This window comes from Bison bison, unplaced genomic scaffold, assembly GCF_000754665.1.
Source record: "Bison bison bison isolate TAMUID 2011002044 unplaced genomic scaffold, Bison_UMD1.0 scf7180017864280, whole genome shotgun sequence".
NCBI lineage: Eukaryota > Metazoa > Chordata > Mammalia > Artiodactyla > Bovidae > Bison > Bison bison.
Genome location: NW_011494852.1, coordinates 6,667,169 through 6,686,649, shown reverse-complemented (window position 1 = coordinate 6,686,649; position 19,481 = coordinate 6,667,169). Strand labels below are relative to the sequence as shown.

The 19,481-nt window shown below is 52.9% G+C and overlaps 3 protein-coding genes across 5 annotated transcripts in view; 2 read left to right on the top strand and 1 right to left on the bottom strand.

The window, feature by feature from the left end:
• The window catches only part of FBXO17 (F-box protein 17), a 124,371-nt gene extending 117,139 nt beyond the window's left edge, over positions 1-7,232 (top strand). Inside the window, exons 15-18 of the mRNA XM_010849318.1 lie at positions 1,910-2,021; positions 3,877-3,972; positions 4,462-4,597; positions 6,715-7,232. Of these exons, the coding sequence (XP_010847620.1) occupies positions 1,910-2,021; positions 3,877-3,972; positions 4,462-4,597; positions 6,715-6,858 (488 nt within the window). The 3' untranslated portion in view covers positions 6,859-7,232. The remainder of the gene's footprint in view (positions 1-1,909; positions 2,022-3,876; positions 3,973-4,461; positions 4,598-6,714) is intronic.
• Positions 7,233-8,878: 1,646 nt separating this feature from the next.
• On the bottom strand, positions 8,879-11,317 carry MRPS12 (mitochondrial ribosomal protein S12). Of its 3 annotated transcripts, none has more exons than XM_010849207.1 (3): positions 10,895-11,317; positions 10,329-10,396; positions 8,879-9,683 (listed from the first exon to the last, which is right to left on the bottom strand). In XM_010849207.1, exons 2-3 carry the CDS (start codon positions 10,375-10,377, stop codon positions 9,313-9,315), a joined length of 420 nt encoding a protein of 139 aa, XP_010847509.1. In that variant the 5' UTR covers positions 10,378-10,396; positions 10,895-11,317; the 3' UTR covers positions 8,879-9,312. The 3 variants fall into 3 exon arrangements, with proteins under 3 accessions (XP_010847509.1, XP_010847508.1, XP_010847507.1); XM_010849206.1 differs by having other exon boundaries at positions 10,841-10,935; XM_010849205.1 differs by having other exon boundaries at positions 10,825-10,932.
• The window catches only part of SARS2 (seryl-tRNA synthetase 2, mitochondrial), a 9,056-nt gene continuing 708 nt past the window's right edge, over positions 11,134-19,481 (top strand). The window contains exons 1-14 of the mRNA XM_010849208.1: positions 11,134-11,414; positions 13,684-13,779; positions 14,547-14,576; positions 15,115-15,255; positions 15,337-15,391; positions 15,665-15,728; positions 15,971-16,076; positions 16,814-16,861; positions 17,322-17,430; positions 17,696-17,741; positions 17,831-17,918; positions 17,999-18,108; positions 19,121-19,214; positions 19,317-19,452. Of these exons, the coding sequence (XP_010847510.1) occupies positions 11,148-11,414; positions 13,684-13,779; positions 14,547-14,576; positions 15,115-15,255; positions 15,337-15,391; positions 15,665-15,728; positions 15,971-16,076; positions 16,814-16,861; positions 17,322-17,430; positions 17,696-17,741; positions 17,831-17,918; positions 17,999-18,108; positions 19,121-19,214; positions 19,317-19,452 (1,390 nt within the window). The 5' untranslated portion in view covers positions 11,134-11,147. The remainder of the gene's footprint in view (positions 11,415-13,683; positions 13,780-14,546; positions 14,577-15,114; positions 15,256-15,336; positions 15,392-15,664; positions 15,729-15,970; positions 16,077-16,813; positions 16,862-17,321; positions 17,431-17,695; positions 17,742-17,830; positions 17,919-17,998; positions 18,109-19,120; positions 19,215-19,316; positions 19,453-19,481) is intronic.

Here is a 19,481-nt window from a genome sequence, read left to right as displayed (position 1 = left end):
GGAGTTTCAGCTTTAGCATCATTCCTTCCAAAGAACACCCAGGGCTGATCACCTTTAGAATGGACTGGTTGGATCTCCTTGCAGTCCAAGGGACTCTCAAGAGACTTCTCCAACACCACAGTTCAAAAGCATCAATTCTTCAGCGCTCAGCTTTCTTCACAGTCCAACTCTCACATCCATACATGACCATTGGAAAAACCATAGCCTTGACTAGACAAACCTTTCTTGGCAAAGTAATATCTCTGCTTTTGAATGTGCTATCTAGGTTGGTCATAACTTTCCTTTCAAGGAGTAAGTGTCTTTTAATTTCATGGCTGCAGTCACCATCTGCAGTGATTTTGGAGCCCCCAAAAATAAAGTCTGACACTGTTTCCAGTATTTCCCCATCTATTTCCCATGAAGTGATGGGACCAGATGCCATGATCTTTGTTTTCTGAATGTTGAGCTTTAAGCCAACATTTTCACTCTCCTCTTTCACTTTCATCAAGAGGCTTTTTAGTTCCTCTTCACTTTCTGCCATAAGGGTGGTGTCATCTGTATATCTGAGGTTATTGATATTTCTCCCGGCAATCTTGATTCCAGCTTGTGCTTCTTCCAACCCAGCATTTCTCATGATGTACTCTGTGTATAAGTTAAATAAGCAGGGTGACAATATACAGCCTTGACGTACTCTTTTTCCTATTTGGAACCAGTCTGTTGTTCCATGTCCAGTTCTAACTGTTGCTTCCTGACCTGCATATAGGTTTCTCAAGAGGCAGGTCAGGTGGTCTGGTATTCCCATCTCTTGAAGAATTTTCCACAGTTTATTGTGATCCACACAGTCAAAGGCTTTGCCATAGTCAATGAAGCAGAAATGTTTTTCTGGAACTCTCTTGCTTTTTCGATGATCCAGCGGATGTTGGCAATTTGATCTCTGGTTCCTCTGCCTTTTCTAAAACCAGCTTGAACATCTGGAAGTTCACGGTTCACATATTGCTGAAGCCTTGCGGTTCTTTGGTACTCTGCATTCAAATGGGTATCTTTCCCTTTCTCCTTTGCGTTTCGCTTCTCGTCTTCTCTCAGCTCAGACAACCACTTTGCCTTCTTGCATTTCTTTTTCTTTGGGATGGTTATGGTCACTGCCTCCTGTACATTACAAACCTCCGTTCATAGTTATCTGTCTACCAGATCTAATCCTTTGAATCTATTCATCACCTCCACTGTATAATCATAAGGGATTTGATTTAGGTCGTGCCTGCATGGTCTAGTGGTTTTCCCTACTTTCTTCAATTTTGCAATAAGGAGCTGATGATCTGAGTTACAGTCAGCTCCAGGTCTTGTTTTTACTGATTGTCAAAAGCTTCTTCATCTTCCGCTGCAAAGAATATAATCAATCTGATTTCGGTATTGACCATCTGGTGATGTCCATGTGTAGAGTCTTCTCTTGTGTTGTTGGAAGAGGCTGTTTGCCACTGGACCACTGGGGAAGTCCCCTCAACTCAGTGGGCAGTAGTTAAAGGGTGAGGGATCAGGGGAGGGCTGGGGAGAAACCGACTGGGCTCTGACAGGGGGCGGAGCTTGCATAGAACTATCAGGCCTTTTTGAGAGGCTGTGGGAAGGGGAACTGAGTAAATGGGTGGGGTCAAGGCTGGAGGATCCCAGAGGTAGCACCCCGGGCTGGCGGGGCCAGAATTAAAGTCCAGTGGTTCAAGAGATTTAAGAGAGGCAGGGCAGGGGACTGGGCCCAGGGAGGCTGAGAAGAAGCTGAGTGGATGCACCGAGCTGAGTGAGGCGGTCGGGGGGTGGGTCCACAAAGACTGCCTGCTGGGAGGGAGGGGCCGGTGGACCGAGCACATTAGGTAGTGGTGGGCTCTCTCCTGGGCAAGCTGGAGCGCGAATCCCCCGTGTTTAACCCTATTATATCCCACAGAGGGCTTCAGAGGCTGGGAGGTGGAGCACGGCGGGAATGGCTGGGCCGTGGAAAAGAACCTCATAATGATGCCGGGCGCTCCTTCCCAGACCTGCTTCGTGACTTCGTTCGAGTGAGTGGCCCTTGATCACTGGGGCGAGGGAGGGGGAACCCTACCCTACGGTCCTCATCCTCACCCTCACCCACGTTCACACTCTCCTTCCCACATGCATGTACTCAGTCATTCGACTAATAATTGTCAGCCTTTTGAATTCCCTCTTTTGTCAGTTACCTGTTCCTATTTTTACCACTTACTTTATTTATTTGGCTGCATCAGGTCTTAGTTGCGGCATACAAACTCTCAGTTGCAGCATGTGGGATCTAGTTCCCTGACCAGGGATGGAACCCAGGCCCCCTGCACTGGGAGCATGGAGTCTTAGCCACTGGACCACCAGGGAAGTCCCTGCCTGTTCATATTTTTATTAAGGTTGATGTCTTATTCTCGTTGATATACAAGAATTCCTATATATTCTAGATGTCAATTGTTTGTCCATCCTGGACTTTACAGAAATCTCCCACTCTACCATATGAAGTAAGTGTGTCCATGGTATTCTTTGTTATTTTCATATGATCAAATTCATCTTTTTGCTTTAGAATTTGTTTTTGAAATTTTGTTTAAAAAATCCTTCCCTCCCCTTAGATCCTAACAGTGTTCACTTCTACTCTTTTCTAGTAACCTCATAGTTTTATCTTTTACATTTAGATCTTTAATCCACCTTTGAATGTGATGTTCGGTAAGGATCCAGTTTTTTGTTTTTCCCTCTATATACTGAGCCAGTTTTCCCAACACCATGTACTAAAGAATCCTTCCTTTCACCATGGAATGTCAGCGCCACCTCCATCATTTATGAAGTTCCCATACATAGCTAGGTGTGTCCTTGAGCACTCTGTTCAGGTCAGTTTATCAGTTCTCATGATAAATCACTATTTCTGTTATTATGGCACATTGAAATTCAAGAAGGACTATTTACAAAGGTACAGGCAGAACACAAGAGATACTGCAGGACCCTAGGCTAGGGGGAAGGGACATTATTACCCCTAGGCCTGGCAGGGGTAAGGGAGAAAACAGTTATTGAAACATGATGACAGAGAAAGCTGGGAGGAGAGGGCACTGTGGAGAGGGTCCTTTCTTGGAGAGACACAAAGTCCCACTATGATCCATTGGGAGGGAGCCAGGAGGATAAATACCCTGATTCCACTCTCTTCTCCCTTCTGCTGCTGCTGCTGCTGCTGCTAAGTCGCTTCAGTCGTGTCCAACTCTTTGCGACCCCATAGACGGCGGCCCACCAGGCTTCCCCGTCCCTGGGATTCTCCAGGCAAGAACACTGGAGTGGGTTGCCATTTCCTTCTCCAATGCATGAAAGTGAAAAGTGAAAGTGAAATCGCTCAATCTTGTCTGACTCTAGTGACCCCATGCACTGCAGCCTACCAGGCTTCTCCAGCCATGAGATTTTCCAGGCATAAGTACTGGAGTGGGGTGCCATGGCCTTCTCCCTTCTATCTGCTGCTAAAGCTTCCCACTGACTGACCCAACAGGAAGTAGAGGGGAAGGGAGACCCTTCCATACAGGCAACACAATCTTAGACGGGGGGCCTCTTGGATCGTGAGGAGACCTCAGAACTCTCGCTCAGGTGTCTACTATGGTGTGCCTCTATTTGCATTCATGTTCTGGTCCCCACAAATATAAGGGGCAAGCCTGCATACGGTCCAGCCTCCTGGTGCCACAGCGGAGTGAATGATGGAGGGGAATCTGAGAGGCCAACAGGGATGCCCACAGCCCATTATACGTCTTGTCTGGTAGAGCAGCCCTAAGGGGCCGCTTCAGACGGGATAGTCAGGGGAGGCTTCCAGGAGGAGGTGATTTCTGGGCTGTGATTTGAATGATGGAACTCTTGGCCCTCCACCCCGCATTATCCCCCTCTTCCTAGATGGTGCTTTAAGAGGCAGCTTGTGGACTTGGTGATGGAAGGGGTGTGGCAGGAGCTGCTCGACAGCGCCCAAATCGAGATCTGTGTGGCCGACTGGTGAGTGAAGAGTGGCAACCTGCCCGCACCGCCACCCCGGTGGAGGTGGTAGGTCTACAGAAGGGGCTCATTTCACACCCTGTCACTCCCATGGGCTGGCACTGCTACTGTGTCCCCTTCATAGTGAGGCTGAAAGAAGGGAAGCTATGCTCTCATAGTAGCAGAGCCAGGCAGGGACAGACCTTTAGCGAGCCCAGGCTCTGGCTCCACCCTAGGAACATCCAGGCTCCTCCCCCAGCTCTGGCTCCACCCCAAGAACACTCAGACTCCTCCCCCAGACTCTGGCCCCACTTCAAGAACACCCAGGCTCCTGCCCCAAGCTCTGGCCCCACCCCAGGAACACCCAGGCTCCTCCTCCAGGCTCTGGCTCCCCCTCAGGGGCACCTAGGCTCCTCCCCCTAGGTTCCCAGGCCTGGCATCATCAAAGTTCCTGGAGGCCAGAGACCTAAGTGGGTAGCGGAGACGTGAAGGCTCACCACCACCTGGCAGGTGGGGTGCCCGGGAGAACTGCGGCTGCATCTACCGGCTTCGGGTCCGCCTCCTGGACGTGTATGAAAATGAAGTGGTCAAGTTCTCGGCCTCACCCAACCCAGTCCTTCAGTGGACTGAAAGAGGCTGCCGACAGGTGGGTCCAGACCGCCTTCCACACCACCCTTGACCTGTCCAGGGGCACATCCACTTCTCACCCTGCTCAAATTCGGTTCTCAGCTCTCAGCACCACCATCTGTATCTATAATAACAACAGCTAACAATTATTAAGCCCTTATTACAGGCCTGTCCAAAAGTTTTACCCATTAATTTATTTCATTAGCACAATGACCTAGTTATTCAATAGACATTTATTGAGCACCTACTGTGTACTGGGCACTGCTGTAGTTGCTTGGAATACAGTGGTGAACCAAAATCCTTGCTGGAATGCATGTGGTGAACCAAAATCCTTGCTCCTTCCCCATTCTAGAGTTGGGGAAACTGAGGGACGGAAGTGACACCCAAACTCACCCTAAAGCATGCAGGGCTTGATTCAAAGCCACAGTGGCTCCTGAGCCTAAGCTGTCATGGTCATCATACCTCACTTATCAAAGTAACCTTTGGTCTTCTGGTTCAATTCCTGATCTTCTCCCTCCAATCCCAACCCAACACACAGACTCAGCATCTAGAAAGCTATTAAAAAGTGAATAAAAAAAAAAAAATCAGACCACAGATTTCACCTGCCTGTAACCGTCCCACGGCTACATCTCAGAACAAAAGCCAATATCCTATCATGCAATTATAAAAAGGAGTGAAGTACAGATTCACACCTCAACATGGGTGACCCATGAAAACATTGTGCTAAATGAAAGAGGCCACATATTGTATGATAACATTTATATGAAATTTCCAGAATAAGCAAAGCCCTAGAGACACATGCAAAGAGCCAACTCACTGGAAAAGACTGATGCTGGGAAAGACTGAGGGCAGGAGGAGAAAGGGGCGACAAAGGATGAGAGGGTTGGATGGCATCACCAAGTCAATGGACATGAGTTCAACGAACTCCAGGAGATAGTTAAGGACAGGAAAGCCTGACATGCTGCAATCCATGGGGTTGCAAAGAGTCAGACATGACTTAGTGACTGAACAACATAGAAACAAAAAGCAGATAGATTAGTGGTTGCCAGAGGACAGAGGGAGGGAGGAATTGGAAATGACAGCTAATGGATTTGAGGTTTTTTCCTAGGGTGATGAAATGTTCCAGATTTAGATAGTGCTGATGGTTGCATAATATTACAAATGTGCAAAAAAAAAAAAAACACACACACAAAAAACACTGAATTGTAGTCTTAAATGGTATGTTAGGTGAATTTGAATTTCAGCTCAATTTAAAAAATTACCAAAAAAGCCAGAAGCAAGGGACTTCCCTGTGGTTAAGACTCTGTGCTTCCACTACAGGAGGCATAAGTTCCATCCCTGGTAGGGGAACTAAGATCCCACAAGCCCAGTGGCATAGCCTCAAAAAATTAAAAGCCAGAAGCCGAAGTTCTTCTGGGGCCCATCTCAAATGCCCCACGTGCTCTGCCCACTGCCTCCTTGACACCCTTTCCTACTTCTCTCACTCTGCTTGCGGCACGCTGCCACCTCAGGGCTTTTGCACTGTTCCTCTGTCTGGAGCACTCTTCCTCCAGATCCCCACCTCCACTAGGTCTCTGCTCAAATGTCATCTCAGCGCAGCCCCTGCTTACTCATATTACAACCCCACCCACTTGCAGAATTTCCTCCACCCTTTTCCCCCCTCTGTCTTCAGCGTCAGAATCTAGACTTTCAGCTTCACCAGGAAAAGATTTATTTATTTATTTTTGGCAGCAATGGGTCTTCATTGCTGCATGAAGGCTGTTTTCTAGTTACAGCGAGCGGGGGTTACTCTCCAGTTACAGTGCATAGACTTCTCACAGCGGTGGCTTCTTTTGCTGCAGAGCACAGGCTTTAGGGTTTGTGGGTTCAGCAGCAGCAGCAGCACACGGGCTTAGTTGCTCCAGGGCATGTGGGATCTTCCCGGACCTGGGCTTGAACCTATGTCCTCTGCCTTGGCAGGCAGATTCTTAACCACTGGACTAGAAGGAAGTCCCAGGATGAGCTCTTTGGGCTGCTTTCTTCATTGCGATATCCCCAGTGCCTGGAGCAGGGTCAGGTGATGGAGACGATATGTCAAGGAGGCGGAGGAAGAGGAGCCCCTGGAGCCTCACTCCCTCCCTCTCCTTCCCTGCGCAGGTCTCCCACGTCTTTACCAACTTTGGCAAGGGTATCCGCTACGTGTCTTTTGAGCAGTATGGAAGAGACACGCGTTCCTGGGTGGGGCACTACGGCACCCTTGTGACCCACTCCAGTGTGAGGGTCAGGATCCGCCTGTCCTAGCTAACCAGCCTGACCCAGCCTTCCAGGACAGACTGCCATCTGCCGGACACTAACGTCAATCAAGGGCGGCTTTTGCAGCCAGGAGCCAGAGGATGCCTGTGGAAGGGTCGGGGGAGGTCCTGTGTGGCCTGTTCCCGGCACTCTTCCAGTGAACCCCACTTGCTGCTGCTTCAACCAAGAAACTAGGGATCCAACCGGGCTGGTCACTTGCTTCCCCAGGGCAGTGTCAAAGAGTAACTCAGAGACCTGTACTGTACTTGTAAATTTCTTTCTCACATGTGTGCTGATCAGTTGATGCTGGTTTAGTCACCAAGTCGTGTCCAATTCTTGTGACCCCTTGGACTGTAGCCCACCAGGCTCCTCTGTCTATGGGATTTCCCAGGCAAGAATACTGGAGTGGATTGCCATTTCCTTCTCCAGGCCATCTTCCTGACCCAGGGATCAAACCCACATCTCCTGCACTGGCAGGTGGATTCTTTAGTGACAGAGCCACCAGGGAAATCCCATCAGTTGATGTGTTAGTTGCTCAGTCGTGTCCAAGTCTTTGTGACCCCATGGACTGTAGCCCACCAGGCTTCTCCGTCCATAGGATTCTCCAGGTAAGAATACTGGAGTGGATTGCCATTCCCTTCTCCAGAGGATCTTCCCAACCCAGGGATCGAACCCACTGAGTCAAAAAGCAAAGGCCAAACCCAGGTTAAAAATAGAGGAATGCTGCTAACAATCCTGAACAAGGACTCTTGTCAGCGTATTTTGGGGTTAAGGCAATTGCTGGCAGGGAGCAGAGTTGTCCTCGGGGGGACCAACAGGGGCCTCAAAGGGAACCCATCCTCTCGTTTGCAGTAATCTCTGGGACTCAGTAGTGGGGCCCATGCAAGCTCCTCCAGCACCACACCCAACAGCTCCTCTCCTCTGAGCCATACAGGTGCCATTTCTTTCAGAATTCCTAAGGCCCAGTCTGCACTGACCCCCAAACTGTATCCTCTACCCCCACCTCCTGGCCCTGTGTCGGGCAGCCCCTCCTTCTGCCAAGACGACAGCCTCCTTTTCTCCACACCTGAGCCCACTTGGAGAAGGACTCCGGGAGCAAGGCTCCCCTGATGTCTCCCAGTTTCCCTAGCTGAGTGCAGCTGACAAGCCAGCTTAATAAAAAATTGGTGCAGAGTGTGAGCTGATGGGGGATTTTATCTGTAACTGATGTGCTTGTCTGCCCCCAGCTCTGACCCTAAAAGGCCATGTGGGTTATTTCCAATAGTGAGAACCTCAGGGGTGCTAAGTGCCATGCAAGAAGTGGGTGAGTTTCGAGAACACAGATAGGTCACCAGGACTCAGCCAACAGCTCCCCTGCCAGTTCTCAGCTGTTCTCCCAGCAGTTCTCAGGGAGGTACCCCATTGTCACTGCCATTTGGTCCAGAAGGAAACAGGTTCAGAGTTTAAAAGGCCTGCCCAGGGTCACCTGGCCAGGAAGTAGGGGAAGCCAGACTTGAACCAGACGTTGGGCTCCAGAGCCCAATGATATATGCTCAGCTCCCAAATCTTAAAACCACGGGACTTCCCCAGTGGTCCAGTGGGCAAGACGCTGCACTTCCAGTCCAAGGGGAGAGAGTTCAATCCTTGGTAGAAGAATTAAGATCCCACATGCAGCGCAGTGTGGCCAAAAAAGAGAGAAAAAAAACTCTAACCTGGCCAAGCACGTGATTGGGTGAGGTCCGCATCACTCTCCGTGCCATGGAAATGGAGCCAGAGTGGGGAACAAATATACCCACAGTCACAGAGCAAGGAAGAGGCAGAGGAGGTAGGATTTGAACACAGGTGTGTGTGTCTGAGCAGAGCCATGCACGCCAACCAATCCCAGCAACACCCTTTTGCTGCCAATGTTACAATTACTGGCACTTTTCAGATGAGGAAGCTTGACAGGAGGGCTTTCATGTCCAGGCCCTTGGCCTGAAGGAAGGGGAACTGGACCTCAGCGCTGCCCACCTGATTCCAAAGCTTGGAACAGCGGTCACTGCACGTGCTATTATACACGTAAAAGCATCTGGTTTAATCGTCACCAAATCCAACAGAGGGGATACTGTGAGCGGAGTTATTTTTTTTCTGGTGAAGGAAATTGAGGCCGGGGGGATGTCCAGTTGCCAAGACCACAAAGAGGGTGAATACCACACAAGAGGGTTCAGGTCACAAACCTTGGGGGCTGGGGTCTTTATTGCAACCCCTCCCCAGAAGATGGCAGTACAGAGTCTTGTCCCAGCAGAAGAGGTTGTTGGAGCCAGCATGGAAGCCAACGGTGTTGGGAGAGGGGCGCCCAGGACCCCTATGGGTTAAGGGTCCACTGGGCTGGGCTTTGAACCCAGACCAGCTACTTCTAGAGCTGGACTTGCTTCCTCAGGGCACTGCAGGTGCACCAAGGGAAAGAAAGTTCTGCGTGATGATCCACCCACCGGGTCCCCACAGTCACTTCTTCTTCTGCACGTGGCCACAGTCGTACTTGCCGCGCACGACCTTGAGCTTGACACCCGGCAGGTCCTGCGTGCGGCCGCCCTGTACGAGGACCACGTGGTGCTCCTGCAGGTTGTGGCCCTCTCCAGGGATGAAGCAGACGGCCTCCCGGCCAGTGCTGAGCCTCACACGGCAACACTTGCGGTTGGCTGAGTTGGGCTTCTTGGGCTTGCGGATAAAGGTGCGCAGGACCACGCCCTTCAGCTGTGGCCGGCCCTCCGTCGGGCCTGGTTTCGAAGGCGGAAACTTCGGGGGGCCCCGACGGTGTAGCTGGTTCAGGGTGGCCATGGGACGCGTGCCCCAAGGCCGGGGGGCCAGGGCTAGGCCTGGAGAGACACCAGGAGGGTGGAAGAGAGATTATTATCCTAGCGAACAGATAACAGCATCAGCCACTCGCTCTTTTGTTTGAGGCACGGTTCCAAGTACTTCCCAGGGCTATATTTGTTTATGGCTGGGGGTACTCATGGCTGAGAGTAATATTAATAACATTTATGGAGCAATCACCATGTGTCGGGTTCTTTTTTAAGCATTTCGTAAGAATTAACTTACAGGTTTCCACTGTGTCCTGTACTGTTCTATGCCTCGTATCTACATTAACACACACCGCCCCACAGCCACCCTATGAGGTGGACGGGAGGCTGGTCTCTGGGCCTTGTCACTCCCCCTGTCACCCCACTTCCATCCCCATGAGCAGATTCTGTCAACTGAGACTTCACAACTGATCGGAATCCCCTTCCTCCTCCACAGCATCCACCCTGGTCCTGTCTACCCTTGATTCTCACTGGACTCTCCTGTCCTCCTCCTCCCAGGTCTCCCTATTTCTACTGTCTGCTCCCCACATGCAGCCAGAGGTACCCTGTGGACACTGGGTCAGATACATTCCTCCCCTGCTCAGAGCCTCCCTATGGCTCCATCTCAGTCCGATGAAGAGCCAAATTCCCACCCAGAGGAACCCCAAGCCCCCCACTTACCATAATTTAGGGACATGCTAAGGCCACGGAGAAGGCCGGACCAAGACATCCCACCGCCTGCAGAGTCCCTGTATAAGGCGATAAGATAAAGTGGCCTTCATTGGGGTAGGGTCCAAATTCTCCCCAACTCTCCCTATTTAGTGAAATGAAAGTCACTCGGTCGTGTCCGACTCTTTGTGACCCCATGGACTATACAGGTCATGGAATTCTCCACGCCAGAATACTGGAGTGGGCAGCCTTTCCCTTCTCCAGGGGATCTTCCAAACCCAAAGATCGAACCCAGGTGCCCCACACTGCAGGCGGATTCTTTACCAGCTGAGCCACAATGGAAGCCCCAATTCTCCCCCACCCTCCCTATTTAGCCTTCCGGTCAAATCTAAGCAATTTCCTCTACCGTATAACCGCAACCCCTAACGCTGCTAACAGAAAGTCCCTCCGTAAGTTTAGGCTTGCACTGAATAAGCTCTCGGGGAGCCAACAGTCTCTGCTCACATACAGAATAAAACGGGAACCTGAGGGGAGACCCCGGAGGTTTGGAGAACTCGAGCTCTGTAGACTTTACCGACCCTAGCCCGGTCCGCCGACACGCCGAAACCGATCTCTAGCTCGATCTGCGGGGAACAGAGAACGATTGGACAACGATAGTGTCAATCTCGGGCAACTGTTCTCATTGAATTGTGGTTTTTTGAGGCATAGAAGGGCTTCACCCCTCCCAGGGTCTGATTGGCTAGTCTCGAGCAGAACAGCAGCTTTGTAATTGGTCTAAATGAGTAGTGGGCGGGACGAGGGGGGTGCGTGACTCCTTGTCCGCCTTCCAAGATGGCTGCGTCCATGGTGCGGCGCTTGGGTCCTCTAGTAGCTGGTCGGGGCCTGCGGCTTCGAGGAGGCTGTGTCTGTAACCAGAGCTTCAAGAGAAGTTTCGCTACGGAGAGACAGGACCGGAACCTCCTGTACGAACACGCGCGTGAGGGCTACAGCGCGCTCCCTCTGCTGGATATGGAATCACTGTGCGCATACCCGGAAGATGCCGCGCGCGCGCTGGATCTCCGCAAGGGGGAGTTGCGGTCTAAGGATCTGCCCGGCATCGTGAGTGCGCTTGCGCGGCCCAACCACCGCGGGGCCGGTCCGCTTTGCCTATTGGCTGTTCGCTTTACGAACGAAATGGGCTTACAAGATACTGTCCCGCAGGGGGCGTTCTGATCGCAAGAATTTTAATTCCTTCCCGGTTTAGCCAATGTGTTGTGCCTGGCACCTAGGTACGTGTCAGATACCACGGAGTGCTAAGGCCCTACTGTCCATATAGGCATGATGCTCCTAGTCCATAAAGCGTGCTGGGAACTTACTGTCTTCCCGCGTCCTTTGTGCTCAGACCTCTTGCCAGGCTTATGGTAAAGCCACAAAGGAAAACGGGGAACAGAGATATGAATCAGTGGGTAAGGGGAGACCCTTGCCTTTGGGGAGTGAGAGGAAGAGTTATGCACTTACCCCACAAGTATCAGGCAGTTGCTGCTGCTACTGGTAAGTCGCTTCAGTCGTGTCCGACTCTGTGTGACCCCATAGACGGAAGCCCACCAGGCTCCCCCGTCCCTGGGATTCTCCAGGCAAGAGCACTCGAGTGAGTTGCCATTTCCTTCTCCAATGCATGAAAGTGAAAGTGAAGTCTCTCAGTCGTGTCCGACTCTTAGCGACCCCATGGACTGCAGCCTACCAGGCTCCTCCGTCCATGGGATTTTCCAGGCAAGACTACTGGAGAGGAGTGCCATTGCCTTCTCCGATCAGGCAGTTAAGTAGTGTTATTTTATGAACGAATGTGTTTTTGAACATATTTAGGGAGTGCGTATGTTCTGTACCTGATGTTGAGAATAAGGCAGTGAATATTAATAATCATACTACTGGGCTTCCCTGGTGGTTCAGACGGTAAAGAATCTGCTTGTAATGCAGGAGACCCAGGCTTGATCCCTAGGTCGGGAAGATTCCCTGGAGAAGGGCAGAAGAGCCTGGTGGGCTACAGTCCATAGCATCGCAAAGAGTTGGACCCGACTAAGCAACTGACACACACATTCATACTGTGCTACTACTCATAAGGCCAGCACATACATAACACTACATGCTGGTGAACTAGGACTGGAATTGCCATATTTCTAGACTCTGTTGAAATGCTGGGGGTGATGGGGACCCCAAATCCTCCCAGCCCTCTCTTGGACCGCCCCCCGCCACCCATACATCCAATCTATATAAGTGCTTTATGCAGATGAGTCTCCTTTAAGTTTCACAGCAGCCCTATGAGGTGGGTGCCATTATATCCACAATTTTAACAGAGGGGAAACTAAGGCTCAGAGAAGCTAATTTAAAAAGAAACAAACATATGGCAGTTCCTCAAAAAATTAAACATAGAATTACTATGTAATCCAGCAATCCCACTTCTGAGTACATACCCCCCCCCAAAAAAAAAGAAAAGCAGGGACTCAAACAGATACCTACCTGTATGTTCGTGTTTATAGCAGCATTATTCACAGTGGCCAAAAGGGGGAAGTAACCCAAGTGTCCACTAATCAATGAATGGATAGAGAAAATGTGGTAGGGACTTGCCTGGTAATCCAGTGGTTAAGACTTCATGGTCCAAAGCAGGGGATGCAGGTTCGATCCCTGGCCAGGAACCTAAGACCCCACGAGCACTGAGGCCAAAAACCAAAACGTGAAACAGAAGCAATACTGTGACCAGTACAATAAAGACTTTAAAAATGGTCCACATCAAAAAGAATCTTGTAAGAAAATGTGGTAAATACTTGCAATGGAATAACATTCAGCCTTAAAAAGGAAGGAAATTCCGACACATGCTACAATGTGAGTGCCCAGCTGATCAGTCGTGTCTGCCTCTTTGCAACTCCATGGACTGTAGCCTGCCAGCCTCCTCCGTCCATGAGATTTTCCAGCAAGAACACTAGAGTGGGTTGCCATTTCCTCCTCCAGGGGATCTTCCCGACCCTTGTGTCTCCTGCATTGGCAGGTGGATTCTTTAGCACTGAGCCACCTGGGAAGCCCATACTGCAAAATGGATTTATCTTAAATTCGTTATGCTAGGTGAAGTAAGCCAGTCGCAAAAGGGCAAGCACTGTGTGATTCCAGTTCTGTGAGGCTTCTGGATTTGTCTCAGTCAAATCCACAGAGACGGAATATAGAATGGTAGTTGGCAGGTGCAGGAATGTCTAATGGGTACAGTTTCAGTTTGGGAAGGTTCAGTGGTTCCGGAGATGGGTAGTTGTGATGCTAGCACAATATAAATGTATTTAATGCCACTGAAATGTACACTTAAAGAACAGTTAATGTGCAAAATTCTATGTATATTTTATCCCAGATCTCGACATGGCAGGAGCTGAGGCAGCTGCGGGAACAGATCCGGAGCCTGGAGGAGGAGAAGGAGGCTGTGACAGAGGCAGTGCGGGCCCTGGTGGTGAGCACGGGGTCCTGAGCAGGTGTGGGGCTGGCAGCAAGATGCCTCTGGCTACAGGTAACAGGAAACCCAGTTTCAGGAGTTTGAAGGATATGGACATTCATCGTCTCACACCACAACCGTCCAGGGCCCAGGCATCCCTGGGGCTGATTCTTAACCACTGGACCACCAGGGAAGTCCCTAGCTCATCATCTGGGGGACACCATGCAACAGCCTGACTGGGGAGCTCCTGCCCTCAGCCCATTTCACAGACCAGGATACCAAGGCTTGGAGAGGGGAAGAGATTTGCCCAAGAGCACACTCTGGTTGGCACCCAACTTTCAGACCCAGTTCTGCTGCATTCCCTGGTGCTCAGGAACACAGAAGTTTCCGAGCATCAAAGACCGTTGGTGTCAGGCCTCCATGTGCATGCTCATAGACTTTACCATTCCGAGTCTCAGTTTTCTCATCAACAAAATGGGAATCACATTGATACGAACCTTATAGTGGGGGTTATGAAGAAAAAGGATCATCTGAGAGTCCTCTGCCCATGGCTAGACATGAGGCAGCACTAAACTGAGCTACAGGGTGTGATTGCTGTTATGTTATCTTGCCTCCTCCCAGTTTTACTAATAGAGAAACTGAGGTACAGGGTGGAGGAGGGTCCAGCCAGGCACTGGCAGAGCAAGGAATTCAGATCCCCTAGCCCTACCCTTTCACCCCTCTTTCCCCTCCCCCTCATCCCCAACTCCATCACTCTAATCACCTCCTCATCTCTTTTCTACCAGGTAAACCAGGACAACAGTCAAGTGCAGCAGGTACTACAGAGAGTTGATATCCTGTCCCTGATCGGGGTGGGCAGCACAGATAACCATTATCAGTCATACAGTCTCCATTGTATGTGATGGAAAACGTAACTCAAGTAAGAGTAAGAAAAATAACAACAGGCTGTGTTGATTCATAAAAATCCTGGCTTCAGGTACAGCTGGATCCAGCTCCTGGCTCCTCCATATTTGGTTCAGCTTTCTCCCCTTGAGGGCACGGAAGACAAGGTCTGGTGCAAAGAGGACCATTTTCTTGATACTTCCAGACAAAGCCCTGGGGCTGATTGTCATGAGTTTGTCTTGGATCACGTGCCTGTCTTTAAGCCAATCACTTTGGCCAAGCAATGGAATGTTCTAGTAGGCCAAGCCAGAGGCATGTCCTTGTGGACGTGCCACGAGGTGGTGAGGGGAGGTTCCTGAAAGGAAATTCAGGATGTTGAGCCTGAAGAAGAAGCAACAAAGTCCACCACAGAGGTTATCCTAGCCAGGACCCCACCCTCTCCTGGGCTGACCCCACGTGTCTCGTTCCCAGGACCCCCAATATCAGAGTCTGCGGGCACGTGGCCGGGAGATCCGGAAGCAGCTCACACTCCTCTACCCCAAGGAGGCCCAGCTCGAAGAGCAGTTCTACCTGCGGGCGCTGAGGCTGCCCAACCAGACCCACCCAGACGTGGTGAGCACCTCGCCGGGCGGCAGGGGAGGCCAGGGCCCTGTCCGGCGCCACCTTCCCTCTGACACCCACTGTTTCCCACAGCCTGTCGGGGACGAAAGCCAGGCCCGCGTGCTCCATGTGGTTGGAGACAAGCCAGGTAGGCCATAGCCCAGGCTGGGGGACCCCAGGCTGAGGGCGGGGGCTCCTGGGGTCTGGGACTGTGGCCGGAGCCTGTAGAGCCCTGGGCTTTCTCACACTGTCTCGTGTGTGTGTGTTCCTGTGTGTGTGTGTGTGTCTGGCTCTTTCTCCTCCCCTCTCTCTCCTTTTCTCTCCCTCCCTCTGCCCCCACTGTCTCTCTAATCCTCTTTCTCTCTATCCCCTGTTCCCTGTCTCTTCTCCTCTTACCCCATTGCTTTTCATCCATATACAGCTTTCTCCTTCCAACCCCGGGGCCACCTGGAAATAGCCGAGAAACTCGACATCATCCGTCAGAAGTGAGCCCCCCCTCCCAGACCCTGCCATTCAGCAACCCCCCACCCCAGCAGCTGGCTGCCGGCTCCACTTCACTGGGCTCAGCATGGGATGTGGAACCACCAGGGCCTCGCCCGGCATGAATGTTTGATGACCGGCCTCCCGCCTGGCAGCTGGGCCTCTGCCCCGGGGTGCTAGAGTCCCCCTTCTTCCCCCACCAGCCCCGGCCTACAGGCCCCCACCTGTCTGCCCATCTGTCTCCCAGGCGCCTGTCCCATGTGTCTGGCCACCGCTCCTATTACCTGCGCGGGGCTGGGGCCCTCCTGCAGCACGGCCTGGTCAACTTCACACTCAACAAGCTCATCCACCGGGTATGGGCCAGGATGGGAGGGCTGCCTGGAGGGGGTGGCATCGACGCTGAGCTCCAAAGGCTCAAGGTGGAGAGGAGGGGGTGCCTCTACTCCAGTCACTGTTTTCAGAGCTTATGTGTATCATTGGCATACTTCATTCTTAGGGCAGCGTTAAGAGGAGCGTGCTGTTACTGTCCCCTTTAGAGATGGAGAAATTGAGGCCTGGAGAGGGAGGAACTGTCCAGGACCTCTGGCTCACGTGTGGGGCTCGCCCGAGAGCCTGCACCTGTCACCATTGGCCCTCACTGCCTGCCTGCAGTGGACAGCGAGTGTTGGGGAAAGAACAGTGTCTGCTGAAACTGGGGGGGTCGGCAAGGGCTGAGGGCTGGTCATGCAGCGACCAATGGGACGCTGGTCACAGTGAGGGACCCGGACTGTCCTGAGGGCACTGGGAGTCACAGAGGGTGTTCACTGGTGGGGGACACAGTCACATCTGTACGGAGAACTACACCCCCACTGCCCTGTATGGTAACCTGAGTGAGGACATCGGGAGGCCCCAGTGACAGGGCCCCAGCACCCCAGGGCCAGCTCCATGCCCACTGCTCGGGCCTGCCTCAGTGTCCTCTCCGGTGGAATGGGCTTCAGAGTGACACGGGGGAGCTGTTAGTCCCCTCTGCAGTGTCCGTTCTTCAGGCCTGAGCTTGGGGTCTGGTGGGGGTCCTGGCTGTGCTCCTCACCCCTTCCCTACCCCTTCCCAGGGCTTCACCCCCATGACGGTGCCAGACCTTCTCCGAGGAGTTGTGTTTGTAAGTGAGGACTCCGTTCCCCATGCCCAGCCATGTGTCAGGCCATGTTATGGGGGCCCCAGGCAGCAAGACCAGCCTGTCTCCACTGAAGAAACTGCCCTGGGGTTGGGTTGAAGGGGTCGCGTCATAATAGGGAACTCAGGGTGAATCTGGGGCTTCCCAGGCGGCTCAGTGGTAAAGAATCTGCCTGCCAATGCAGGAGCTGTGGGTTTGATCCCTGGGTCAGGATAATCCCCTGGAGGAGGAAATGGCAACTCCCTCCAGTCTTCTTGCCTGGAAAATTCCGTGGACAGAGGAGCCTGGCGGGCGGCAGTCCATGGGGTCAAAGGAGTCAGCATGGCTGAGTGACTGAGCACGCACATGCATGCAGGGTGCTTCCCTTCCTTCCAGGGGAGGAGCAGGGGCTATGATGACAGAATGGGGCCCCCCGAGGTTACCTGTCCTCTGGCCTCCTCCCCAGGAAGGCTGTGGGATGACACCAAATGCCAAACCATCCCAAATTTACAACATCGACCCCTCCCGCTTTGAAGACCTCAACCTGGCCGGGACAGCGGAGGTAGGACTTGCAGGTGAGAGCGCACCTGGGGGCCAGAGCAGGGCGAGAGCCCCTCAGGTCCTCGGCGCGGGAGGGAAAGGGGGCAGCCAGGAGCATCCCGGGGGTGATGGCTGCACGCCCAGGGCCTATGCGTACAGTTGTGTAGGTTGTTCAGCCACGTGTCCTGACATGAGGTTGTGTCTGCCAGAAGGGACACCTTTTCGAATTCCCACAAAGGTTTCCTGTGGATGGATGGATGGTGGCCCTGGCTGACCCCTTCTGTCCCCTTCTCCTCCCAGGCTACTTCATGGACCACTCCGTGGCCTTCAGGGACCTGCCAATCAGGTGATGCCTTGTTCCTGTAGAACTTGTCCCCACCTGTGACATCCCCTGTCCTCTCCCTGACCCCACTTACCCACCCCACCCCCCGCCAGGATGGTTTGTTCCAGTACCTGCTACCGGGCGGAAACAGACACGGGGAAGGAGCCGTGGGGGCTGTATCGAGTACACCACTTCACCAAGGTTGGCATAGCTAGGACTGTGGCGGGGACACCCCAACAGCCTAGTGCCTCCTGACTCCTGTGCCCCTCGCCCTGCCCCAGGTGGAGATGTTTGGGGTGACAGGCCCCGGGCTGGAGCAGAGCTCAGAGCTGCTGGAGGAGTTCCTGTCCCTTCAGATGGAGATCTTGACAGAGCTGGGCTTGCACTTCCGGTGCGGGGAGGGGCCAGGGGCTGAGATGGATGGTGGGGTCTGGGGTCGGGGACAGAGGGTGAGGGGTTGGGGAGGAGGGAAAGGCTGGCTGGGTGCTCCCCCATCTTGAAAACCCTCACCGCCTTTTCTCCCCTGCCCCCTTTTGCCCGTGTTAGGATTGTATATAGGATGTCTATCTATCAAGTCCAGTGTCAAGACAAGCTCCCTTCCCTCCTGTGACTCCCCGACCCTAGCGTGCTGTCTCATCTGCCTAGTCCAAGATGGCTTTTTAAGATACTGTTTTGTTTACTTATTGTTGTTATTGGCGGTGCTGGCTCTTCACTGCTGTGCGGGCTTTTCTCCAGTCGCAGCGAGCGGGAGCTGCTGTCCAGTGGCCGTGTGCGGGCTTCTCCTTGCAGTGACTTCTCTCGTGGAGCATGGGCTCTGGAAGCTCAGGCTTCCATAGTTGAAATGTGAGGGTTCAGTGGTAGCAGCTCCCGGGCTCCAGAGCGCAGGCTCAGTAGTTGTGGCGCGTGTGCTCTGCTGCTCCACAGCATGTGAGATCTTCCTGGATCAGAGACCGAAGCCATGTTCCCTGCATTGGCAGGTGGATTCTTAACCACTGAGCCACCAGGGAAGCCCCAGGACGGCTTTTTACCTTCCAGTGGGAAGGGGAGGTTGGGAAGAGGGCACACCCCTTCCCTCTAAGGGGGTGACGGGACGGCGCGAGCCCCACCGCCTCGCTCACCCTGTCAGTCACACATTTTCAGGAGAGGCTGAGGAGGGTGGACTTTTTTCTGAGTGACCCATTACAGAAATCTGGGGGTGCTGTTGCTATCTATAGAAGGAAGAAGAGCCCTGGTGAACAAACAGCCCGGTGTCTTGGCCATCTCGTCCCCTTTGCCACCGTCATCTCTTTATTACCTCCATTTCCCTCTTTTGGGGCTTCCTACCCTTCCATCACCTCCCACTGCACCCCACCCCCCCACCTCTCACCCACTGCCCTTTGCCCTGTCTTTCTCCGGGGCTGCAGAGTCCTGGACATGCCCACACAGGAGCTGGGCCTGCCCGCCTACCGCAAGTTCGACATTGAGGCCTGGATGCCAGGGCGAGGCCGGTTTGGTGAGGTGAGCCCCCTGTCCAGCGGGGCCCTCAGGGTGGGAAAGAGGACCCCCCCTCACTGCTCCCCACAGCCCATCGTCTCAGCCCACCCCAACCCCCACGCCCAGGTCACCAGTGCTTCCAACTGCACGGACTTCCAGAGCCGCCGTCTACACATCATGTTCCAGACCGAGGCCGGGGAGCTGCAGTTCGCACACACGGTGAGCCCACACCCTTGCCCGCCCTGCCCTGCACCCCCACGCCGGAGACCCACCACTGCAGCCCCTCCCTTG